At 40.3% G+C, this 27890-nt stretch overlaps 2 protein-coding genes across 2 annotated transcripts; one reads left to right on the top strand and one right to left on the bottom strand.

Moving 5' to 3' along the window:
* Positions 1-226: 226 nt before the first annotated feature.
* LOC111882743 (phosphatidylinositol:ceramide inositolphosphotransferase 2) lies at positions 227-2958 on the top strand. Its single transcript, XM_023879105.2, has 11 exons — positions 227-680; positions 796-885; positions 1210-1296; positions 1390-1458; positions 1557-1637; positions 1740-1811; positions 1924-1981; positions 2063-2165; positions 2252-2394; positions 2482-2594; positions 2698-2958. Exons 1-11 carry the CDS (start codon positions 648-650, stop codon positions 2773-2775), a joined length of 927 nt encoding a protein of 308 aa, XP_023734873.1. The 5' UTR covers positions 227-647; the 3' UTR covers positions 2776-2958.
* Positions 2959-3022: 64 nt separating this feature from the next.
* Positions 3023-5438, bottom strand: LOC111882745 (uncharacterized). The gene is made up of 2 exons (XM_023879106.3): positions 4592-5438; positions 3023-3388 (listed from the first exon to the last, which is right to left on the bottom strand). The coding sequence occupies exons 1-2, from the start codon at positions 5047-5049 to the stop codon at positions 3148-3150; spliced, it is 699 nt and encodes a 232-aa protein (XP_023734874.1). The 5' UTR covers positions 5050-5438; the 3' UTR covers positions 3023-3147.
* Between the last annotated feature and the right edge of the window lie 22452 nt (positions 5439-27890).

The following is a 27890-nucleotide window of genomic DNA, read 5'->3' as shown; positions in this document are numbered from 1 at the left end:
TACAAGCTAGTTTTGCTAAAAACTAGTTGAGAAATTTATTTGATAATCTAATTAAGTTTTTTCCACAAGTTTTCAATTACACCCTTAAAAAGTTAGATTTTCAGTTAAAAGTTAGTTTTTCGAATTTATAGTAATTTGTAAAGGACATAAATGGTAATTATTAAAAAGTTTAGGGATGTTAAGGAAACATACATCAAAATAAAAGCCCTCTTTCAATCTCGTTTTTCTCTCAACTGTCTCTCCGTGTTCAACTCGCGTTTCAGCAAAAACATTTGAGAGAGAATTTTCTTCACAAGCAGCCTTTCCCGAAATCGGAGTCGTAATAAATTTTACTTTTAAGAATTGCCACTATTCTGATATTGGATCTTACTACGATCGCAATTTCCAATTTTGTTTCACGTTGAAAAGGCTCTGATTTGTGGCGGATTTCACCGAATCCTGATTGATTTTAAAGGAATTTGGTGAATCGATTTGGTAATCGTACCACGGGACGAATTGAAAGCAGTTGGAGGATTTCATATATTTGATCATAGATTTTTGAACGAAAAAGGTTGATTTTTGTCGATAAGTGTGATTCGATAAGCGATGTTGACATTAACAGTTAGGTTTGTGATGTAATATGGCATTGGCTCTTACACGATTAAACAATGTCGCTTTACATTGGTCGCGAGACTTCCAAGGTATCCAATCTTTTCTCTAAACTACTTCACTAATCTTAATCGCATTCTTTGCATAAATTAATATCATAATCCATCTTCTCTCGTTGATCTGTTTCCCTTTTTGCTTTTTGAAAAGCTCTGGAAAAGAATTAGTGCAGAAACTACAACTGAAGTCAACCTTCTAGCGGAGAACTGGAAGTATGTTCTCGGCGGTTTAATTTGCCAGGTATTTTTCTTCTTAATATTGAATTAGCGATATGCTCTTCAACATTTTCATGGAAAAAGTATCGATTTGTTAGATGAAATTGAGTGGGATGATTGAATCAGTTAAACATCCATAACTGATTGCCTCTATTAATTGCATGATGCATCCTTAACTTCAAATTGTCGGGTTTCAAAAGGTTGATTTGTACTCCACTAAAAGCTGTTTACCATATTCAATAGGATGTTACAGTATTTGTACTATATCTAACATATCTGATTGTGATTCAGTCATAACTCTTTCAACATTTTATTGATTCTTTTACTTTTTTTTGCCATTTCTTCATAGTACATGCATGGGCTAGCTGCTCGAGGTGTTCACTACATTCATCGCCCTGGGCCAACTCTACAGGACACTGGATTCCTTCTACTTCCAGTATGTTTAAACACAGAATTATATTCATTTACTTCATCTATATTAATGATTATGTGATAAATCTCATATAAATTTGTCAAATATGTTTTTTAGGAGCTTGGAGAGGAGAGAGCATATGTTAGTGAGACAGTTTTTACTTTCATCTTTCTATCTTTTATCTTGGTGAGTGTTTGATTTAATTTATACGGTTTTGTTTCTTTTTCAAATTGTTTACATTTTTTCTCATAAGCTGTTATTTTTCTCTTTGATTTGTGGGACAGTGGACATTCCATCCTTTCGTATTCAAGACCAAAAAGATCTACACTGTTCTAATATGGTGCAGGGTCCTTTCATTCTTAGTTGTAAGTTGTACCTTTTAATATATACACACAATTACACAACACAGTGAATTTTATTAGCTAATAAAAGTTTTTGTGTAAAATGTAAATTTATACACATTACAGGCTTGTCAATTTCTTCGTGTCCTTACATTTTATTCAACTCAACTTCCTGGTCCAAACTACCATTGTAGAGAGGTAGGTTGGAAATTGAATTTTTTTTTTTTTTTTTTTTTTTGATTTTTTTCTTGTGTAGGGTTTTATTTTGTTCCATACAATAAAAAATAAAATTTAGTCTTCATGATTTTAGGGTTCACGCCTTGCAACATTGCCTCGTCCTGATAATCCTCTTGAATTTCTATTAATCAGTAAGCTTCATTTTTTTTTATATATTTATTTTCGATGCAATTTATCAAGTTTCTGATATTATTTATTTCCTATATTTACAGTGCCACGTGGTGTGCTTTATGGATGTGGTGATTTGATATTCTCATCCCATATGATTTTCTCTCTAGTATTTGTCCGAACATATCAAAAATATGGTACACGGAGGTAAGTATTTCAACTTTTTTTTTTTTTTTTTTAAATTCGTAATTCACAGACACTTTTTTATTTTTTGTTTTGTTTTGTTATTGCAGATTTATAAAGCAGTGTGCATGGCTAACTGTTGTGATTCAAAGTTTGTTAATTATTGCTTCTCGGAAGCATTACACAGTTGATGTCGTTGTCGCATGGTACACAGTCAATTTGGTTGTTTTCTTTGTTGACCGAAAGTTGGCAGGTTAGTCACATTCTAAATTAATAAATAATAAAAATGATTTTTCAAATTAGTAATTCTAAAAAAAAATGAAAATTATAATTTTTGCAGATATGCCTGAGCGTAATATAGGGGCGCCTATATTGCCATTGAGCAAAGATGTCCGGATGAAAGAAGAGAATACTAAACTTGTGAATGGAAACCCCGGAGATCCTGTAGATTGGGTATGATATGTAAAATATAATCACTTCAATTTATTATTTATGATTATAAATTTAAATTTAAAATATAAGTAGTTGACATGGATTTAATATGATGGTGATACAGAGATTGAGAAATCAAGCGAATGGGAAAGTTAATGAAGATAGCAATGGACTTCATGTTGATGTATTGGATGGTGTATAGTCAACGAAAGTCAAAATCATAACTTCAACAATTTTAATTGGGTAAGAAATACGATTTGAGGGCATGTTAATATGTTATGTTGCTACATGTCGATGTTGTCCCCTATTCATTTTATTACAGACTATCATCACATATTTGATTAAAAGAAAATGTCAATTGTATATGATTCCATCACTTCTTGTACTTTATTTATCTATGCTATCGTTATTGAGATAAATCAATAAACTCAAAAGAACAACAAAAAAAATAAAAAAAATTAAGTTCTCATTCCACCATTAAAATGAACAGCGTAACGTGTACAATGAACATTGAAATAACTATATGCTCCCGTGTATGGGATTATAACCAACCATATATATATATATGTGTACATCATGATGGTATATTGAAGTGAAAAAGCCATGATATCACAAAAGCGAAAACCAAACATGCTAGAATGAAATTCAATAGTCTGTGACCATTGATGCATCCACGACCTCCTCGTGTTGCTGATGACATGTGTGTGGGGCCCACAATTATTGCTCCGGGATTCATATCCATCGATCCGTGGATCGATGGCGTCTCGTTTGGACCAATCAGATTGCTCACAATCGAATTGCAAATTTCACACGTCCTGATAAAAATAAAATTAATCAGCAGATTGAGCCTTATGGATACAAAATCAAATTAGACATTGGGAAATTTTTTGGAACTTTGAGAGATTGAACAAAAAAATGTTGTGAACATTAAAAAAATAGAACAGAATCCAATACAGATCATCCCATGACCATTAACAGCTGGAGTGATCCTTAAGTAATCTTACATAAAAAAAGATATTTCATTGGATACTTTTCTTAGTAGTACAAAAGAATCTCATTATGTCGTGAATAAAGATCTACCACCAAAATTCTTCAATTAGTACATATTGGGGAAAAAGTATATATATTTTTTACCCTTTATAATTATTCACATGATTTTGGTGATTTTATTTATTGGTCTTTTCAAGATATAGACATTTTTTAATTGACCCATATCTGATAACTTATGAGAAATAAATAAACAGTTTTTTGTTTTTTGTTTTTTTTGGAAACAAAGGATGGGAGTGAAATACAACGGTGGGAAATGAAATTCATTCTTTTGTATAGTAAACAAGTGAAACAGAAAATTTTCCCTTACAATAAAAACAACAAGTGGTTTGCATGAGGGTATTTTGGTAAATGTAGCATAATACAGTCTATAGATTAAGAAAAAGGACGGAATAATTAGAGAATTGTCGGTGTAACAATTATTATTTATTGCTTTTATTCGACACTTCTTCTTCTTCTTTTCTCCTTTAATCCTTTAATTAAATCGACCTTCTTTATCTTTTACACCCACTAATCAATTTTTAGGAATTTAATCAATTTTCTTACCATTTTTAAGCATAAATCAATATATACACAAAACAAATATAATATCTTTATTAAAAATATCCTACCAACATATAAATAGTGATGTTAAATTTGAAGTGTTAGAGATTGATTTTGGAAGTCAAATATAGGGTGCTTCTATCTATTCCTTTTCAAGAATGTTGAGTAGCATTAACTAATCATAAATTCGATTACTTAAACCAAGGGTTAATTAAGTAATTTAACAGGCATCTATAAAACTTTTTAATGCACAATAAAATCATGATAATCAATTTTAATGGCACACCCAAACCCAAACCCAAAATAAACAAGAACAATGACATTTTCAAGGTTTGATTGAATCGAATTGAATCGAAAAGATTATGAATTTATGATTATGATTTGGAATGGATTGAATTAATTTAGGGAGGTATCAGGAAAGAACTCACTTGTTTCCCTTGATTTTGAACCAAGTCTCGGCACAATGTTTATGAGCAACAGCCAAATCATCTTTACAGCAACACCCCAATTCAATCGCATCATCATCACCATCATCATCAACCAAGCTCAGGTGACAAATTCTGCAATCTCTCTCAACCTTCTTCCCCAAATGCACAATAACTACTTTACCCTCATCTCCGATGACATTCACCGAACAATCGGACCCGACAGACGACACTCTCCTCGAGTTCCGGGAAGCGTGTCCGATTTCAGGATCATCGTAGTTTCCATCGCCGTAAGTCGAGTAAAATTGGGAGTAACAAGAACCCTCTTCCGCATCGGAAAAACATTGATTGTCGTCTGAAGTGGAACGGCGGAGATGATGTGTAGCAATTTCATTTTCACCATTACCACCGCATTCTAAATCAATGACATCGGTGTGTTGGGTCATCTCCGAATTCGGCATATTTTCAGGGTTTGAGTAAGAAGAAGTGGATCAAATCAAAAGGGGTAGTACCGTAGTAGTAGTAGCAGAAGGTAATCCTCCATAGATGTTATGAAAGGAATTTAAAGGTAATGTAGAGGAGAATGGAGATAGATAGGGGAAAGAGAGAAAGAGAGAGAGAGGAGTGGAGGAAGCTTTATGAGTGTGAAGTGTGGGGTTTTGCAATTGCGAAAAAGGAATGAGATTAGAAGATGATGTATACAGGTTTACAGCAACATCTGCAGACGATGATTCGATTATTTACGAGTGAATGAGATAATTGTGAAGGAAGGGGTAGGGTTGGCTTGCGAGTGAGCTGTGATAAGTGAGACGGTTGGGGCTGGAAACGAGCCGAGATTTGTTGGCTTCCTAACAAACTCGATCATTTCTCTTACGCTATTTATGCTTTTACCAAGTTTCTCACTTTATATTGTCTAATTTATTTTCATACACATACATACACTTTTTATTATTCAATAACAATAAAAGGTTATGTTTATGCAACAAAAATATTACATATTTTGATATGATAATGATTATAATTTGGTCTATAATACATAGGTTAAATGTGAAATGTTGTTTCATATATTATCATTTAAATTGTAGATCAAATCTTCTTTAGTTTATTTAAAAAATATTATTCAAGTAATGTCTTTATATAAAACATATCAATTAACTACATATTTTGTTCAAATGTCATTTTATGGTAACCAACTTTTACCGGTAAAAATTAAGAGAAAAAACATATCAATTAACTACATACTTTGTTCAAATGTCGTCTTATGGTAACCAACTGTTACCGGTAAAAATTAAGAGAAAAAAACACAAGAATCATGAGGGTAATTATGTTTCAAAACCGTTTAAAAAAACTCATTCAAGCTTGGTATGTTCAAAAAACATCGTCTGAGTAAGATCTTTGCACAAAAAAAAAACACCAACAAACTATACGCTTTGTTGGAATGTTACCTGCTAGTAAACAACTCTTTAGTTTAAATGATGACTTTGCCTAATTATTATGACATTATATAATAAATTAGTGATATGACATTAATTGATATATTCCTCATTTATAAATCGATTTAGGGCTTCTTCATGAACGAATGACTTATTCTTTTACTCTAATTGTTTCTTCTTCTACTAAATTAATGATCTCCAACTCAGGCTCATACATTTCAAAGATACATAAGATATTTAATGATACAAACCCTTATGGTTGTAGGGCATCCTTCTCGAATTTGGACATCAACTATGAAGACTAATCGTGACAAAAACTTTGGGGTTTGTATAAATATATATATATATATATATATATATATATATATATATATATATATATATATATATATATATATATATATATATATATATAGGGGACAGTTCACTTGAGATTAAAAAAAAGTATAATTTTTGAAATTTAACCTGAGCCATATATATTTCTCATTTGCCGCTCTAACGCTTCAGCGTACCGGCAACAACAATGTATGCCTAATCATAAATGATTATATGGCAAAAGGTATAATCATATATGATTATACATGTTTATACGTATATGCCTAATCACAAATGATTATACATATATGTTTGTCCACTGACTGAGTAATCATATATGATTATGATAGTTGGTGGCAGAAGAGATGGTGGTGACAGAGGTGGCGGTGGTATAAGTGACGGAGGTGACAGTTGTGGGGTCGATGGTGGTAGAGGTGGTGGTGGCGGTTGCGGTGACGGTTATGGTGGTGGGGATGGTGACGGAGGGGAAAGGAAAGGGCGACGCTATATAATCATTTATGATTATAACAAACTTGCTGCGCCGGTACGCCGGAGGGTTAGAGCGGCAGATTTGAAATATGTGGCTGAGGTTGAATATCAATATCTCTATTATTTTTAGTCTCAACAGAACCTACCTACCTACCTACCTATATATATATATATATATATATATATATATATATATATATATATATATGTGTGTGTGTGTGTGTGTGTGTGTGTGTAACATTTTGATATGGGTAGCATAACAATCTTGAGCAATATACTTGTAACATCCTGAGTTCAGGAGTGCAAGTTCAGGGTTCAAAGTGTAAATAAGGATGGTCAACTCGGTGAGTCCATGGGTGGACTCGACGAGTAGAGTCTCGATTCTGGTCGCGTGTAAAGTGGCCAACCCGGCGAGTCGGCGGCTGGACTCGACGAGTTGGTGTTGAAAAGAGAAACACCCTAATCTTTGGGGTTGCACCCTATTTAAAGGACTTAATGCCCTCCCCTCAGTCCCCTTAGCCCCTTTTGAGGTCCAGAAACCCTAAATCTGTTTGTGAGAGCATTAGAGAGCATTTGGAACCTTGATAAGTGCTTGGTGAAGAAATCTTTGAAGATTAAGAAGGTTGGAGCAAGGGGCTTTGCAGAGATTTGGTTCATTCTTCAGTTGGAGCTTCCTTCTGAGGTAATAATTCGTTGCTGGAGCTTTTGAGATTCTAGATCTATCATTGTGGAGTTTTTGGGAGCTTATTTAGAGTTATTTCGGGTTGGAGGTTGGATCTGAGGTTGCTACCTCAGATCGGGAATAGAGATGATCCAGAAGTGCATAAAGCCCCTGTCCTTGAGTTGCTAGTGAAGCCTTCTTGTCCCAAACCCTAGCCCAAGAGTGTTTTATGCTTAGATCTCTTTGGATTCACGTAAAGTTTGCCACTTTATGTGATGGATGGATTGTAAGAGAGTAGATCTATGGTTGGGAGTCCTTGCATGGCTTAGAAAACCACTGTATGGATTAAGAACTAGAGGTACTCGGCGAGTCACATGGGTGTACTCGGCAAGTTGGATGAAGATAGGCAGGAACTCGACGAGTTGGAAGAACAACTCGGCGAGTCTGTTGAAGATTGCCTTGGACTCGGCGAGTCTGGTCGTAAGGTCCTAACCTTTTTGGTAGAGCGGTGAATCGGTGAGTTGAGCATGAAGTGACTCAGAGTTGGTTGGACTCGGAGAGTCTTGGGGCGACTCGGCGAGTTGAGTCGTGGATTGGGAGATTCTGAGTATAGGGACTCGACGAGTCAGCAGGTTGACTCGGCAAGTAGAGTCAGTCAGGAAGGTTGACTTTGACTGAGGACTTTGACTTTGTCCAAGAGTTGGCCAATTGACTTCCAGGGGTATTTTGGTAATTATTGGTATTTATTGAGTTCAGTCTTTTGGTATTATCAGTGGTGGAGTTCGTGTTGGAGGTTGGAGCAGCGCGATCTTATCTTTTCAGTCAGTAGTTGCGAGGTGAGTTATCCTCACTATATCAACAGGGTCTAAGGCACCAAGGCCGACCCTTTATCGCATGGAAATCCGGGTAGTTGTTTGTTATGTTTGCTTTCCTATGTTTGCATCCTGGTAGTTAGGATGGTATATGTTAGAGACCCGGTTAGGTCGGTATCCTGGTTAGGATGATGTTATGTTATGTGATCTGCTAGATCGGTTTGATTGGATGTGAATTGTTATATGATTGTATGTTTATGTGCACGTGGTTGTTGGACTGGGGTTGGGTTGAGGCGGGTCCTGCTTTGTGTTGTAGGCCAACATACCCAGGGCGGACCGGTTATCCCGAAGGCCCAGCGAGCGGTCCGGATAGGCTGTAGGCCCCAAGAGGGCGGACCAGACGTGCCGAGGCTCAGGGAGTGGACCAGGACGACTGAAGGCCCGGTGCGGGCGGACCAATCATATTGTAGACTCAGAGAGTGGACCAGGTGGATTGAAGGCCCGGTGCGGGCAGACCAATCACGCTGTAGACTTGATGTATATGGCTAGACTCGGAGGGTGGACCAGGTGGACTGAAGGCCCGGTACGGCGGACCAGTCACACAGTAGACCCGAAGTGCATGGCTATTCTATGTTCTGTTATGATATGGCATGTTATGTGTATGGTATATGTGGTTAGTATTTTGGGGGTATCTCACTAAGCTTTCGGGCTTACAGTTGTGGTTTAAATGTTTCAGGTACTTCAGGAGACCGTGGCAAGGCAAATGCGTGATCGTACCGCTCCTCATGTTTATGTTTTATGATATGGTTCTGGGAAGACTCTGATAATAATTGTATTGAAAACCTTTTTGTGATAACTTAATGAAATTGGGTTGTTTTGAAAAGTTTAATTTGGTTGAAAATTTTAAAGCGTTACAATACTTTTTTGAATATATATGTCAATTTGTAATGTGACTACAACAATGTCTTGATGAATATTTATGTCAATTTGTAATGTGGTGAAATCTACTTGTTTGTGTCTTGCCTAGCTATAGGTCATGACTAAACTAGAATGAATTGCAAGCTATTATGCATCTTTTAGTTTTCATAAATTTCATTATTTGATCTACTTATGGACATATTTCTCATTGTTTTCAAAAATTTCAGTCATTCGCTCACGTAGAAGCCCTAAATTGATTCTTAAAGGAGGATTGTATCAACTACTGCCATGTCACAAATTATTATGTCATGTCACTAATATTTATGCCAAGTCATCCTTTAACCTACATGAATTGATTACTATTGGGTAACATTTAAATAAAATGTATGGTTTGTTGGTGTTTTTTGATCAAACCAAACTTGAATGGTGTTTTTTGAGCGATTTTGAAACACAATTATCATCATGTGTCATTTTCTCTTTTGTTCCCCTTAATTAATTTTTACCGATAAATGTCAGTTACTATAAGGGTGACATTTGAACAAAGTATGTAGTTTGTTGGTGTTTTTTGTACAAATGCCTTACTTGTATGGTGTTTTAGAACATACCAAACTTTGATGGTGTTTTTTTTAATGATTTTAAAACATGGTTTCCTTATAACTCAATACGTTTAATCTTTTCTAGAAAGACTTATACATCCATCAGTTATTTTATTTTTAAATATAGACATTTCATCTAAAGCAAGACTTAAACCATCAATCCTTGGTTGAGGGACACTTATCCATCAACTCATGATACCGCTAGACCAAAAGTCTTTTGATGACTTTCACATTCTTTTAAATATGGACCCCTAAATTTCACATATAAAACTTTAAATTAAATAATAGAAAAGGTTTCCACTAATGGAACTTTAATCCTTCACGAGTAGGTCATTCATAATTACTTACTTTTATGTATTTTTTTCACGATTAAGGCCAAAACAATATTATAACAAGTATTCGACATTAACTGTTCTACTGATGTTAAAGGATTAACTGGTCTAGATGGGAATAAATTGGGGGCCCTAAATTATTTAAAAATTAATCAAAAGTTTAATAAATCTTCCTATTATTCAGACCATCAGATTAACATGATGTTTAATAGTCAATAACTAGAAATCATATTAAAAGTTTAACAACTTCAGAATAATAGATTAAGAGTTTAACAACTTAAGAGTTTAACCATGTTGACATATTTTCCTTTCACCCGTCTTTGACCGATTAGGTCGCCTAGGACCGTCTAGTTCCGTATTTGACCAACACCAATTATCTTGGCTGACTAACACAAAACATTATCAATAGAGATTGACTATCTTTTAGGCGACGATTAATAAGCCATCTAGATCGTTTTCTGCAACACTAGGGCCAAAGTAGTCAAATTAACATTGTACTTTGGAATTAACATTTACTGGTGAAAATTATTCAAGTTTTCTTGTATTGAATAATTAAACGACACTTTCTCAAAATAGAAAAATAGAAAGCTAAATACATCTACCCAAAGGTGGCATGACAATATTTGCAACTACTATGATGTTTTGGTAAAAAAATCGATCAAATGGAGATCAACCAAATTATATGAGAGGTTGTGGTATTGTGACTAATATGAGTATCGAATTGAGATCAAAATGACACAAGTAGTTTACAAGGAAAGTCTTTGATCCTTGATAGGATCTCTGGCATAAAATATTGGGAGGTGATAATGATCACTTGCCTTGTTTGATTTTATTGATGTGAATGCAAATTACAGAAATGATAATAAGAATACGAGTACAAGTGTTTCAGTAGCTCTATGTGTGTCTTTAGTGTGAATTATACATGTGTTGAAACATCCCAAAAATACGACCCGAAAATTTTATTTTTAATATAACCAAAAGTCATAAAACTGAGTATCATATAATAAAACCATACGCTACGTATCTCAAACCATACTAAAATACTATGAGAAAGCTGTGTCACAACTGTATCAAAACAAATCTAAGAAGACTGTATCAACTCCCAGGACAAAAACTGAAGCTATGGTGTGTGCGATGCCATCATCCCGAGCTCTTCCCTTTACTTGCGGAAGTACCTGAAACCAAAAACTGAAACCGTAAGCACGAAGCTTAGTGAGCTCCCCCAAACTACCACATACCACACAATGACAAATAAAGCACATACTAGGCCTTGCCCACTGCATCGGACTGAAGTCTGGAACTAACTGCATCAGACCGAAGTCCGGAACTAGCTGCATCGGACCGAAGTCCGGAACTGACTGGGACCTTGTCCCCTGCATCAGACCGGAGTCCGGAACTAACTGCATCAGACCGAAGTCCGGAACTGTCTGAACATAGCATAACATAAACACGTATTTGCTAACATAACACATATACTGCATCGGACCGAAGTCCGGAACACATAACACAAAACATGCTTGAATCACAAAGACATCAAGCAATCTAACTACTGCATCTGACTGAAATCCGGAACTACTGCTAACTAAACGGGCTGGCATTGTGGCCGTAGACCCGTTCCTACTAGAAGGAAACTCACCTCGTGAACTAGCTGCTGTGTGTATGGCTCTGGAAGCTATCTGTTGCTGCTCCGGTATCTCCCCGACTACAATTCCATAAACACACTCAATCAAATACTAATCACTGCATTGGGGTAAAATGACTCTTTTACCCCTGGTCAAAGTCAACTCTCCTGGTCAAAGTCAACCTACAGTTGACCTGACTCGCCGAGTTGGGCCACCAACTCGTCGAATCTCTATTCTCATTTCTCAACCCTACTCGTGGCTACTCGTCGAGTATGGCATCAACTCGACGAGTTCCCTTTTGATTCAAAAACTCAGGCAATCTGCATCCGACTCGCCGAGTTGTATGAACAACTCGACGAGTTGTTCTTCGAGCTAAGAAGATTGCCTTGGACTCGCCGAGTTGTATGAACAACTCGTCGAGTTCCTCCATTACTGAGTCTGACCTCCAACTCACTGAGTCCACTCTACTACTCACTGGTCCCCACTCGGCATCACTCAAAAGGGGAAAATCGGGGACTCGCGACTCGACTCGCCGAGTCGTTCTTCCGACTCGCCGAGTCGCTTGCATGCAACTACTCTAGACTCGATTCTGATTGAATCCAGCGTATAAAACTTATAGATCTGGGCTCCCTTAGCTCGATTAGCACGTAAAGATTCTATCTTTACGTGCCCATAAGCATCCATGAAGATAATAAGGCTCAAAAAGCATAATAAAGGCTAGATCTAGGGTTCTCATGCAAAGCATCTTCAAAAAGGCAATAGATCCGGGCTCTACAACTCCTAAATGAACAGATCTAGGGATATCTCGACCTATTAAGGCATCCATACAACTATAAGGTTTGGAAATTACATCAAACTAGCCCTAGAAGTGTTCTAATGGAGGTTTAAAGCATAAAACAGAAGGAATCCGAGAAATACCTCAATGAACTCTGATTTTGACCTTGGATCTTTGCTCTACACCTCTTCCCTTTGGTCCTTTCTTCTTTCTCTTCTTCAAACCTTCAAGGATTCACACAAAACACTTTAATCAATCAATGAATGGTTAAGGGTTTTCTCATAGGCTCTCTGAGGGTGAAGGAGGCGAGTTTGGGGCACATAACATTGCTTAAATAGTGAGCAACCCGGGGATTTAGGGTTTCTTCCTGGCAGGCAGACTCGCCGAGTCCCGAATATGGACTCGCCGAGTCGCCGACTTACACGTGCTCGAAATCCCGTCCCCACTCGACGAGTCGGGCTATAGACTCGTCGAGTCCCTCTTGAAAACTTCTAAATAAATATCATGGAAGCAACATACCAGAGACGGGTCGTTACATGTGTATTTATAGTATAATCTGAATAACTAGAAATTTGATATTTCTAGGATCCTTTTGAATAAGTATCCGCACATTGTTTTGACTTGGTATTTCCGGATCTTAAGCTTGATTGAAATGATTCTTTAGACTTAAAGAATCTTGACCTGACTCTTTCTGCATAGATGAAGAATAAACAAGAAATATAGCCATTAATCTTGTTAGAAAATAATGATAATGATCAGGATCCTGGTGTATGTTTTGGGATCCTGAGATTCCTTTAAGATCCGGGATCCTAGATAGGGTTGAGGATCTTGACCCCTAACAGTTGCCCCTAAATTATACCTACAAAATATTTTTGATTAATCCCGAATATTTGGAAGAGTATATTTTATCATATAATTAAATTAAAATAAGGATTCTGAAATTCAAACTCTAACGGATAGAATTGTATCTGTTAACTTAGGCGTGATTATCTGTAAAATCACTTCCCTCCCCTCTGTGATCTTTGAATAAATAGGGCGCATGGGTTCCCGATCCTTCTTTACTTCTTCTAGCTCTCTTTCAAGCGTTACCGGTTATCTTGAAGGTAAATTTATCGCTCCTTTCTTCTTATTTTTCCTGTTCGTCAATCATAGGCAAAAAGGCACTCCGCTCTCGTGCTAGCATTATTTCCCCCTCCATTGAGGACTTCATTGACCAAAATATACTGTCTTACAAAGAGACTTGCTCTTTTGACAATGAAGACATCAAATCCTTGAAAGTAAATGGGGATTTTCCCGCCAATACCATCTTTAAGTCTTTTGGTGCTCAGGTTCTGCCATATTTCGTCTCCCCAACTTGGGTTTGCTTTCCTGATTATTCATTTTCTCTAGGTCTGACTTGCCATTTTTCTAGTGTCGTTTCCAAAAATTTTGAGGTCACCTAAATTTCCTACATCCAAGTTATGACAGTGATCTGGAGGATTCTCTTTTGGATTGATCGACTAAATCATTCCATGGATCTTGACATTGGTTTGTTCGAGTTAGCCCATATCTATGATCTTTAAACATTTGGATCCTTTTGTTTACTGGTTAAGATTAAAAAAATCACATCTCATTTTGAAATCGAAACAAAATGATGGTGCTTTGAAAGAAAAGTATTTCTTTGTGAGGTGTGATTTTATTCCCCACGAAGATCTCCTACCAAAAACCTAGGTTAAAAAGAGTAGGGTTTAATTTTATTATACTAAGGATCCTGAAATTCATGCTTCCTTATTTTGTTTGTTTTGATGCAACTTTCAAGTTAGGATGTTGCTCCAGCTGTTGAAGATACCGAGGAGAAGGTTGAAAGCTTTCTTGCTTTTCCCGAGGCTGAAAGATCCTCCACGCTCGAACAACCCAGCTTCCAAGAGAGTTCATCTGCTATTGTCCCAATGTCGAAAGGTAAAGCTTCTACTTGTGAATTAGATTACATCGCAGCAAGTGAGGCATCAAAGGAGGCGACATGGTTGAAGAACTTCACCGACAATATCAGAGTAGTCCGGACCATTCAAAAGCCATTGGAACTTTTCTGTGATAACGAAGGGGTTGCTTTGAGAAAAGAACCAAAGGATCATGGCAGATCTAAGCATAACGACATAAAATACCATTATATCAGAAATACGGTTGAAGAAGTTCATCTATTTGTGAAGTGAGTATGTAAGGTCCCAAAATTTCATAGTAAATTTTCATTTTAAAAACAATAAACCACAGAGATGAGCTGTTCCAAAACCAATCCAAGTGAATATATCATTAACACATCAGAGTAAAAATCACTAATAACCAATGCTGAAAAACTCTAGGGGGATGCGGTGCAGTCAAGTCGGGCCCTTCCCTTTGGAACCGGAAGTACCTGAAATCATAAACATAAAACAGTAAGCACAAAGCTTAGTGAGTTCCCCCAAAATACCACATACCATACATATATTGGGCCGCACCCAACATTAGCCCTGCCTGGTTTTCATAATCGGCCCCGCCCAGCATACATACAAACACAGGCAAGAGTCACAAATGTAGCTAGCATCCTACAAAAATAATCTAATGGGCCAGAATTGGTGCCTTTGACCAGCAAGTACAGTGAAGAGACTCACCTAGCTCACAAAGTGTAACATTCATAAAATGCTTGAAAATTTTAAACTTTTAAACAAATCCAAAACCATCATTGTTTACAAATTGTTTTCAAAATAAGTTCACATAAGATAAATACCAAAATCGTAAAACAAAAACATGAGGAGGTGCATGATCACGCCTTCTCCTTCCCGCGATCCTATGAGGTACCGGAAACATAATCCAAACTGTAAGCTCAAAGCTTAGTGAGTTTCCCCAAAAATACCACCACAATACATAATCATAAATATCACAACAACAACACACATACAGAACCTTCACCATGTCTGGACCGCCTCACTGGGCCTTCATCCTGTCTCGACCGTTCTGCGGGCCTTCGGCCTGACTAGTCCGCCTTGCAGGCCTTCAGTCTATCCGGGCCGCCCTGGGTCTGTTGGCCTTCAACACAAAGCAGGACCGCCTCAACCCAACCACACACACATGTCGACATATAACTCATAAACATATAATCGATTAATCAATCAAGCACATATCATACAGATCAATAAACATGGCATCATCCTATCTACCAGGATTTAGATCTAACAGATCACTACAATACTCAATCATACGATAATCAGGATAACAATCCAAAGGGCCGACCTTGGTACCTTCAACCCATAAGTTCAACAAGGAAAACTCACCTCTCAAATGTTAAGCCGCACTGAAATCCCTGACTGCCGACTCACGGAAAATCCCGAACCATCACAATAAACAAACACCCAATTAACAATTGGGATACCATTCTTGACTAAGGGCCCAAACATAGGGTAATTGTCCATTTTACCCTTTCCCTAATTACGCCAAGGCCCAAGTCCAAATCTTTAATCCAAAAGGCCTAACTTACTTCAAGGCCCATGATTGGCCCAATTTTCCAAATTTGGCCCAAACCTTTTATTGGGCCTCATCCAAAGGTCCAATCCTCTAATTAGCCCAAAACACACTTATCCATTTGGTCCATTAGGGCCCAAGTATCAAAGCCCAAAAGATGGCCCAAAACACACTTACCCCTTCGGTACGTTGGGTGTACTTCGCATCGCATTGACCACCATCGGGGTGGTTGACTCAGTACGTCAGGCGTACATAACTTAAGTGAGGCATACCCTCGTAAGTCTTAAAATGCTCATAAGTGCTTAATGAATTAAGCACTTAAGCTCAAACTTTAGATCCGTGACTCAAAAGTACTCTAGAACCATAATTCTCAAACTTTAAGACTTTGGTCATCCAAAAAGGACTTAATCCATTAAGACCTCCTACAAAGAACAATGGACCAAACTAGCTCAATGGGCATCATTTTTATGCATTAGGACCCATCCTAGGGTCTGAAAGGACAACCCAACACGACCAAAATAAAGCATGCATAATATTGAGACTCTTGGGACAAGAAGGATACCAGAAAGCAACCAAAGCAAGATATAAACAATCCAAGCATAAAGGTAGAAATTGTATACCTTTTGAAGCTTCCCAAGAAGATGATAATCCCATATATAAAAGCTTGTTTCCTTCCTTGACTTCTTTGATGCACTAACTTCTCCTTTTGGCACACAAAAATCACACTATAAGCTCAAGATGCTCACTATGCAGGTTAGGGTTCTCTCAAAAACGGCTAAGGGACTTGGAGGCTGAAAGAGTGAGCCAAAATGACCCATAATTGTGCTTAAATACCCCAGAAACACTAAAAATTAGGGTTTACTTGAACACGTGCATGCCCTGCATACATATGTGTACGCCTAGCGTACCCACATGTACACCCAACTTATAACTCAAGCTCCTAAGAATTACCAATTTGCAACTAGGGATTCTTAGGGCTAAATCCAACCAACATCAAGGACCAAAAATGACATATTACAATACCAATGGAAGGATTTGAAGATACCTAAAACCCAGGATGTTACAACTCTCCCCCACTTGATTTAGACTTTTTCCTCAAAGTCTGCTGCAACAAACAGATTCGGGTAATGCTCCTACATCTCAGCCTCTGGCTCTCAGCCCACTTGGAGCCTCTCCGATACTGCCATTCTACCTTCATCAGAGGTACTTCCTTGCTCCTCAAGACCTTCACTTTTCTCTCCAAAAATAGCCACAGGCCTCTAAACATAGTTCAGGCGCTCATCAACCTGAATGTCATCTAGTGACACAATCGCGTCCTCATCCAATATGCACTTTCGCAGCTGCGAAACATGGAAAGTGCTATGGATCTGATTGAGCTCCTCGAGAAGGTCTAATATGTAGGCAACCTTGCCAACCCTTGCAATACTCCAGAATGGTCCAATATATCGGGGACCCAATTTCCCCCTCTTCCGGAAGTGAATCACACTTTTCCAAGGTAAGGCTTTTAGCAACACCATGTCACCGACCTGAAACTCTAACTCAGATTAGTGTCGGTCGGCATAACTTTTCTGCCGACTCTGAGCAGCCTGCAACCTCTGCCTAATCTATTGAATCATCTATGTAGTCTGAAAAACCACCTCGGTCTGACCCATGGCCCTATGACCAACCTTGCCCCAACAGACTGGGGTGCGACATCTCCGCCCATACAAAAGCTCAAAAGGTGGAGCACCAATGCTGGAGTGGAAACTGTTGTAGGAGAACTCTGCAAGAGGTAGGTAGGAGTCCCAGCTCCCACTAAAATCAATAACACATGCACACAACATATCCTCGATTCTGAATGGTCTGCTCACTCTGGCCGTCGGTCTGCGGATTATAAGTTGTGCTGAAATGCAGCCTCATGCCCAGTTCCTCATGGAACCTCTTCCAAAAACGGTAGGTGAACCGAACATCACAGTCTAAAAACATTGGAAATTGGAACCCAATGGCGAGCAACGATCTCGCGAATATACACATCGGCCAATCTCTCGGCCGACGAGCTCTCCCAAATTGCCAGGAAGTGGGCACTCTTGGTGAATCGATCCACGATGACCCAAATAGCATCAAAACCCTTTGCCGTCTTTGGAAACTTGGTTATGAAATCCATTAAAATATGATCCCATTTCCACATGGGAACCTCCAGAGGCTGTAACTTGACATGGGGCCTCTGATGCTCGGCCTTAACCATCCTGCAAGTCAAGCACCTCTCAACGTACCAAGCGATATCTCTCTTCATACACGACCACCAATAACTCAAACGCATATTCCGATACATCTTGGTGGCCCCCGGATGAATAGAAAAACGAGATTTATGAGCCTCCCCAACACACTCCGTCTGACCCCACCAGACATAGGTACTGTAACATCCTAAAATTCAAGATCAAAAAATTTCATTTTTAATTAAGTTATTATAAAACCAATAGTATAAAGACATCCATAGTGTCATCCCATATCAAAACCAGTATGTCAATAATCAAAACATGTCATAATGAAACAATATCAAAGTATAATCCCAAAGATCTCATGTGCGGAAAACATAGTGTGATGCGCTGCGATCATGCCGGCTCCTTTCCTTTTGAAGAAGAAGTACCTGAAACCTAAAACTGAAAACCGTAAGCATGAAGCTTAATGAGTTCCCCAAGTACCACATACCATACATATCAATATACTACCTAGTATATCTGAGTCCTGGCCTACCCTTTCGGTCTCTTTCAACTGGATAGGGTCTAGCACATAAGCACATAAATCACATATTGCCATACATAACCATTAACCATACATATATCATAATCAATAAAGATGCTATGTGTCGAACATAGTCTTGCCATTATGCCACGGGCCGCCACATGGTCTTTCTTGCCAAGCCGGGGGCCACCTCCTCAGTCTCACAGACAAGTGCCAAGAGCCACCTCTTAGTCTTCCATGAAAGCATCACAAAGACAACTAGCATACATACTACTCTACTTAGCCAATTAGCATACAATGTTCCAGGAGCCACCTCCTGGTCTTTCATACATAATGTCTAGGGCTAACCCCCGGGTATTCCTACCATACATAATAGCATACGGTGTGCCAAGAGTCGCCTCCTCATCTTTCATACATAATGACTAGGGCTAACCCCCAGGTCTTCCTACAATACACAAACCAAATGGGGCGACATTGGTGTGTTCGACCCATACAAACAGTGAGGAGACTCACCTCGTACTGCTGAAGTCCCGCGGACAAACTCTAGCTGCTGGATGACAGATTCCCGATCTGTCAACATCAATAACACCCAATTAATAATTGGGTTCCAACACATAACCATAAGTCCATGCTTGGGTAAAAGGCTACTTTACCCCCAACTTAGCTTGAGTCAAGCCCAAGGCCTAATCCAAAGGCCTAAAAGTCAAACAATGAACCAAAGTCCAACACAAGGCCCAATTTTCCAAATTTGGCCCAAACCTCTACATGGTTTTCCTAAAGGCCCAACCATTTATTCTAGTTCAACATTTGGCATTCCGATGGACCAATATCTCATAATCATCAAGGCCCAGGTATGGCTCATTTATGGCCTAATTTTCCAAATTGGGCCCAACCTTTCACATGGGCCTTACCCTGAAGCCCATTCAAATATTCTAGTTCATATACTTGTTCTTGGATGGACCATCAATATCCCAATCACCAAAACCCAATTGAAAGGCCCAACTCAAGGCCCAAAGAAAATTAGGGTTTTCACATAAAATGACGATTAAGGTTAAGTGTTCCTACTTAACCCATTAAGGACTTAATCCATTAAGTCCATCAATCCACTATGCCAAACATACAACGTGATCGAGCTTAATTCAAAATTCCAATCCAGTGGTCCAAACATGTGGGTCCCGACAATTCCAAATTAACATATCTAAAACTAGGGTTTTCTAAAGCATAACTAGGGTTTCCAACCCCATCACGCCCCAATAGTCCATTTTGTTAAGCTTTTAGATTAATTAATTGTTAATTAAGTCTGGTACCACCTGCTACCACCACGGGTAGTGGTGGGCAATGGCGACTCGCGGCGGCGACCACCACCTCATGGTAGTGGTTATGAATTTCCTTGATTATTCCGGCCACTAGTTACATTTGTACAACAATATCTAAATGAACACACACACATAAAACAACACATGCACACACACTCAGCCACCCTTATGGCGGCAGTCAGTGGTTAGAGGTGGAAGCCACCACCTCACGTTGGTGGTGGTGGCTTTTCTTGTGAAATTCGGACAAGCAACACCGAAACACCACTTCAACTGAAATAGACACGCACATAACACCATTTCACACACACAACCACCTCTCATGGTGGCTGGTGGCGACAGAAGGCGGCAACCACCATGGCTGGCGGTCATGGTGGTTATCTTCTCAGTTTTGGCCAACAAACGACCACACACACATTTCTCGATTGACGAACCCATCCATCCACCAGGTGGCATATGGCGATGGCAGCGACTTGAGATGGCGGCAACAGCAATGGCTAATGGCAGCAGAATTTCACCACGACAATGGCGACCTCGAACAACAACAACAACAATAGAGGAATGCACCCGCTGGTGGTCCTCTTCGTCACCGGAAAAGGAAGAAAAGTTGATCCGCGACGACGGCATCAGCGCTATACGTCCGTCAAACCACTGATTCGACGTCACGTGTGGCCCTTCATCGCTGTCAGTGGTTGCACTGACGGTTGGCTTCGATTGATGACACCAGGTGGCTAGGAGGTGGCGGCGATTGGTAGGAGAGGTCATGGGTGGTGACTCATCGTCTTCATCGGCAGCAGAACAGAACCGGTGGCTTCTTGGTGGTTGACGATGGGTGCTCCGATTCAGCAAGTAAAGTGGTTGTGCCGGAAGTCATAGGAAGGAGGGTGGCGGCCGGTGGTTAGGGGTTATAAGGTGGCGGATGTAATGAGCATTTCTTAGGGTTAGGGTTACCGGGCGACGGGTTATATACCTCGACCACATGAAACTTCCTTCCACAATGACGCAAATGGTCCCTCCTTCTCCTTTTTCTTTCAACTTAAGCCCGTAATTTACCCTTTTAGCCCCAGCCTTTAAAAATCCTTTCATAACAAGCCCAATATTTTACCAAACAGCCCCTCCTCTATAAATTATTTTCAAACGAAGTCTATATATTACCATTCAGCCCCTTATCCCCCAAAATCTCTTCAAATTAAGTCCCAATAATTTACCAAGCAGCCCCTGTGTAACGCCTGGTTCCTGGTACACATTCAATTAGAATTTATTCACTTTAGAAGAGCTACTCGATGAGTTGGAAACCCCAGAATCGTCGAGTAGAAACCAGAATGGATGCGGGATTTAAAGTCGCCTACTCGACGAGTTGAGAAGCCTCGACTCGACGAGTAGGGTTGTCAGGATGAAACCCTAATTTCAGGGTTTTGCACCCTATTTAAGCATCCTAAACCCCACTTGCTGGCCTCATTTCCAGCCTCCAAGTCCCAAACCCTAATCCACGAAACCCTAGTGCCTTGTATGAGCTTGTGAGTTGATTTTGAGTGAATATTGTGCGTTTTTGAAGCTTGTTGAAGAAGGAGGAACTTGGGGATTCATAAGAAAGCTAGTAGATCCAGAAACAACATCTCATTCTCTTCATTTTCTGGTAAACAAGTCTCAAACTTGCTTAGTAGCTTGATAGATCTCCTTCTTTTCACTTTATGGGGTTTTTGGTCCAAGAAGCTTAGTCCTTGGGAAATGGATGTCCCAAGTGATTTACCTTTTAGATATGGGGTCTAAAAGGGGTTTCATGGCATAAAGGTGCAAAATTTATGACCATGGAATCCCCATGCAAACTTTAAGGTGTTATTTTGGCCTTTTAAGCCCCAAAAAGCCATGCATGGAAGGAAAGTCTGAGACTTTACGTGTTCATTTGGTGTTTGGGACCTAGATCTTAGTTTTCATGTTTTGGGTTGGAGTATTATGGCTTTTGGAGCAAGATCTATGTCCTAGAGAACTATGGTTTGAGCTAAACCCATTAGGATGGACTATTAACGGGTAAAGTTGGAAACTTTACCCTTAAAAGGGCACTTTCAGTATGTAGAAGAAGTATGGAGTTTGGATCTGGAGAGTAGAGGCTTAATATGCTAAGATGGCCCAAACAGACTAAGGAACTCGACGAGTCCAGAGAGGGAATCGGCCAGTCCAGAGAGGGACTCGACGAGTTGAGTTGATTTGTCCCGATTATGTACAAGGTAGAACTTGACGATTCTGTAAAGGGACTTGACGAGTTGGCTCGTGTTATCACGACTATGAGTAGCAATAGAACTCGGCGAGTCAGGGAGATAACTCGACGAGTTGAGTCAACTCGGATAGTTGACTTTGACTTTGACTGAGCATTGACTTTGTCTTGGACATTGACTTTGACCAAGGTTGACCCGTGAAGGGATCTTGAAGTAAGGAATCGTATCTAAGGGGTTTTTTGTATAGGGCGTGAGTAGAGCCGGTTGTGGGAGCAGAGACGTTCAGCTACTTCACTCGACATTTGAGGTAAGTTTTCCTCCAATAGGAATGGGTCGAAGGCACCAAGGCCCGCCCGTTTATGTATGTTAGTATGTTCCGGATTAAAGTCCAATGTCGGGCGGGGCCCGATGTAGGTTTATATGTTTCCAGATTTCGATCCGATGTCGCGGCGGTAACCGAAGAATGTTAGTATGCTTGATGTCTTTGTGATTCTTGCATGTGTTTGTATTTGTAAGTTTCCGGACAACGGTCCGATGCAGGGGTGGTCCCGAGGAATGCTTGTATGCTTCCGAATTTCGGTCCGATGTCGGGCGGGGCCCAATGAATGTTTATATGTCTATGATTAGGTAGTTATGCCCATGTTATGTGTATTAGTAGTTATGCTCATATGTATGTCGAGTGTTGTTCGATGTCGGGCAGAGCCTGATGCTGGATGCGGTTTGATGTCGGGCGGGGCCCGATGCCAAACAAGGCCGATGCCCGGTAGTGCCCGATGTAGCAGGGCGGGGCCCAATGTATGTTATATACGATTATGTGATTATGTGTATGGTATGTGGTATTTTGGGGAGACTCACTAAGCTTCGTTCTTACAGTTTTTAGTTTTGGTTTCAAGTACTTCTGTTAGTAAGGGGAAGAGCTCGGCATGATTGCATCGACACACAACAACTTTTAACCTGGGAGGATTCACTCTGATGTTTTAACATATGTTTTTGATATATTGGCAAATGTTATGATTTTTTCGAGATGCACCATTTTTGACTTTTATATGATGAATGACATTTATGGTTTTATTAAAGATTAAAGTGAAAATTTTGGACTGTATTTTTGGGATGTTTCACCCTCCCTTCATAAATATTTACAAAACCAATCCAGAACTTACACTTTTAACTTCCAACATCCAAAAACTATGATAATTAACTCCTCTAAACCAATAACCTTCTAATATTATGGATTTTAGGGCTACTATTCATTCATAAATTTTATCTATTTATTTATTTAATAAACGGGATGTTACAGGTACCCATACCCGGCCACAACGGGTCAATAAACCACGACTGTCCGGAAAAAACTTGGTGATCTTGCCCATGATCCTCTCAATCTACCAATTTTCTTCCCGCGCACCCTCGACATGGGCCTCTCTAATCAACCCCACGAGTGGAGAATCCACAGATATCCTCATACATGAAACCCCAACCGTGGGTCCAGCCGACTTGCGGCTCAAGGCATCCGCAACCACATTCGATTTACCCAGATGGTAAAGGATCTCGCAGTCATAATCCTTGACCACGTCCAGCCACCTGAGCTACCTCATGTTCAGGTTCAGCTGATTGTGATCCGTGTAGATAGTACAACGGACCCCATAAAGATAATGCCTCCAAATCTTGAGGGAGAAAACCACCGCCTCAAAATCAAGATCGTGTGTAGGATATCTCAACTCATGCGGCTTCAGCTGCCGCGAAGCATAAGCTATCACTCTTCCTCTCTGCATGAGAACTATTCCCAACCCGGTGATGGACGCATCACAAAAAACCACAAAATCCTCGACTCCCTCAAGGAGGGTCAAAACTGGGGCCTCACAATGTCTCTGCCGAAGGGTCTCAAACGCCGACGGCTGATCAGGGCCCCATCAGAAATCCCCCCTCCTCATCAGACGAGTGAGGGGTACTGTAATCTTGGAGAAAGCCTAAATAAATCTATGGTAGTACCCTGCCAAACCCCAAGAAACTCATGATATCCGAGGGAGATTTCAGAACCTGCCAGTGCATCATCGCTTCGATTTTGGTCGGATCGACCAAAATCCCATCCTGATTAACGAGGTGTCCAACGAACTGAACCTCTCGCTACTAGAACTCACATTTCGAGAACTTAGCATAAATCCGTTCTCGCCTCAAACCCTCAAAAACCAATGAAGATGCTTCTCGTGCTACTCTTGGGTCTTGGAATATACCTGGATATCATCAATAAAAATGATAACCGAACAATTAAGCATCGGCCAGCATACCCAATTCATTAACTCCGTAAAGACTGCAAGCGCATTGGTGAGCCCAAATGGCATCACCACGAACTCGTAATGCCCATAACGAGTCTAGAACACGGTCTTCTCCACGTCCTCCTCCCTCACCCTGACCTGATTTTACCCAGACATCAGATCTATCTAGGAGAACCAAGATGCTCCTTGCAACTAATCAAAAAGATCATCAATCCACGGAAGGGATAACGGTTCTACACCGTTAACTTGTTCAACTCCTGGTAATCAATGCACATTCAGTGTGAACCATCCTTCTTCTTGACAAATAGAATCGGTGCTCCCCACAGATAACTGCTCGGACGGATGAACTGCTTGCTAGCAGCTCTTGCAGCTGAGATGACAACTTCTGCATCTCAGGCGGTACCAATCGGTACGACGCCTTGGCAATAGGGGCCGCACCTGGCACAAGGTCGCTCCTAAACTCAACTTGCCTCTCTGGAGGCACACCAGGTAACTCATCCAGGAATACATCAACGAACTCCTTGACAACTGGAACATCAGAAATCGACACCTGATCCCCGACTCGTGGATCCACTACATAAGCCAAATAACCTGCACTTCCGTGCTGAATAAACTGTCGAGCCCTGGCTACCAAAAAAAATCCTGAACCCATCCTAGTGTCATCTCTATAAATAACCAGTTCTCCCCCAGTTGGGGTTCGAATTACCACCCGTTGACCCTCACAGTCGATCATGGAACCAAAACGGCTCATCCAATGCGTACCCATAATCACGCAGACATCCATCATGGGAATAGGAATCAAAACGATCGGAGATGATACCCCAAAGTTCTCTAAAACGCAACCCTGATAAACCAAAAAAGCAAAAATCATGTGTTCGTTGGCAATAGAAACTCACAACGTACACTCCAACTCCTTTATAGGCAAAGCGAACTACCTACTAAAAGACGAGAAACAACGGACCGACTCGCACCCGATTCAAACAAGACTAAAGCAGGCAAGGAGTTCACTAGAAAGGTACCTACCAAAGGTACAAATATAAGAGAATAAAATAATCATAAACAATAAGATAAGGTATAGAAACATACCATTAACAACATCCGGTACTGCCCTGGCCTCCTCAGCAGTAAGCTGGAAAGCACGACCTCGAGCCCTCGGGGGCTCCGCCCTGCCCTGACTCCCATCTGTGATCCTCAAAGTAGCTGGCACGGGGGCCTGCGCTGGCTTGACGGAGAGCAATGGACAGTTGACCTTCATGTAGCCAACCTGATCACAATGGTAACAAATTATCATACTCTAAACTGGGGCTGACTGGCGGCAGTCCCTCGCAAAATGCCCCTCCTTTCCACATTTGTGGCACACACTACTAGATCAACATGCTCCGACATGAACCTTTCCGCACTTCCTATAAGTGCGGCCTCACTGAACTTCAGACCTAGAATTGTCGGCTTTGAACCGCTTCGGCGCCGGCTGCGAATGTGTCGGGGCGTGCCTCTGCTCTCTCAACTAAAGCTCTGTCTCAAGCTCACGTTGCCTGCGGCCTCCTACAACTCCAGCAAAGAATCACACCGCTGAGTAGAAACAAACTGCCTAATATCCGTCTTGAGCATGCTCAGATAACGGGTCATCTGAGCCTGCTCTAAAGCAAACTTAGGGCAAAACATAGCCCTCACAGTAAACATCGGGGTGATCTCTATCATCGAATCCGATCCCTGCTTAGAGTCCAAAAACTCCTGAGCCAACCTCTGTCGCTCAACCCGTGGAACATAGCGAATACGAAACATCTCCATGAACTGATCCCAAGATATCGTAGCCCTCTGCTCAGCAGAATACGATCCCATAACAAGTCTCCACCAATCTTTTGCTCTAGACCTCAGAAGGTTCAGAGCGCACCTGACCTTCTAGTCAGCAAGGCATGAACAAGTGAAGAAACATCCCTCCACATCAGATAGCCACCTAAGACCTACCTTGTCCCAACACCGCCAACTGCCACACCTGAGGAGGCTGCAGCAGCAGCTGTCTCAGCAATGGTTGCGTAGCGATCATCAAATAATCCATCATCGCAGTCTTGCTAGACCTGAACATCTCTGGAATCTGACCCCAAACAATAGCAACCACCACCTCGTGGATAATGTCCCTGACGCGATCCTCTGACAATGTTGGCCCACCCTGATTGCCAACTCCTGATCCCGACCCGGATCCGATCTCAACTCACCTCGTAGTCATCATACTGAAAATACACCAGGAAGATATCAGATAATCCACATATCAAAACGGGGAGCCAACTCCCAACGAAGCCCTAGGGGTTGTGACTTCCTTGCTACGTGAACGGGTGTTGTGCTTTCAGTAGTATGGACCCATACTACCTTCCACACCTACCCGTATTTGTCTCAAGGATAATCACAACACCCTAACAATACTCATAAGCATAGTCAAACACTCAATCCTCACTCCCGAGAGGAAGGCTAAACATCTCACGACTGGCCGGCTGATCCCACATGACTCATCCATGAAACTTCCACCAACCCTACAACACTCGTGTATGCTAGCCATACATAACACTGGACCCTATAGACATTCGAATATCTGATCCTACCCTAAGCCCTTCATCAAACAAGAACATGAAATAAGGCCAAATCAAACATTATCAAGCTGTAAGATCTTAGTTATATATAACCATGATGCATACACTAAGCAACTACAGTAATTGTGTCAATTCCATAAAAGAAGGCCCTAGGCTATCAGGCATCATATAATCATGGAATTCTTAAAGATCCCTAGCCTATGACTAGCATGTTTTTCTAACATATCACAATATTATATAACATTATGGTATTTTGGGGTCTACTTACTGGTTCCGGCTGATCGTACATATCGCATCCTCCTTGAGTATTTTGAAAACCATTTGAAAATCATTTTGAAAATCTTTTCCTTAGTTTAAGACTGGATTCACACGAGTGTTCGTCCAATTCACTCAAACCAAGGCTCTGATACCAACTTGTAACATTCATAAAATTCTTGAAAGTTTTAAACTTTTAAACAAACCCAAAACCATTGTTGTTTACAAATTGTTTTCAAAATAAGTTCACAATAGAGAAATCCCAAAATCATAAAAAAAAATGAGGAGGTGCATGATCACGCCTTCGCCTTCCCACGATCCTCTGAGATACCTGAAACATAATCCAAACTGTAAGTCCAAAGCTTAGTGAGTTTCCCCCAAAATACCACCACAATACATAATCATAAATATCACAAAAACAAAACGCATATAGAACCTTCACCATGTTTGGACCACCTCACCAGGCCTTCAGCCTGTCTGGACCGTTCTTCGGCCCTTCGGCCTCACTGGTCCGCCGTGCACGC

Source organism: Lactuca sativa, chromosome 9 (assembly GCF_002870075.4).
Source record: "Lactuca sativa cultivar Salinas chromosome 9, Lsat_Salinas_v11, whole genome shotgun sequence".
NCBI classification, from domain to species: Eukaryota; Viridiplantae; Streptophyta; class Magnoliopsida; order Asterales; family Asteraceae; genus Lactuca; species Lactuca sativa.
Note: the sequence above shows the minus strand (reverse complement) of the source record. Positions and strands in the feature narration are given on the sequence as shown.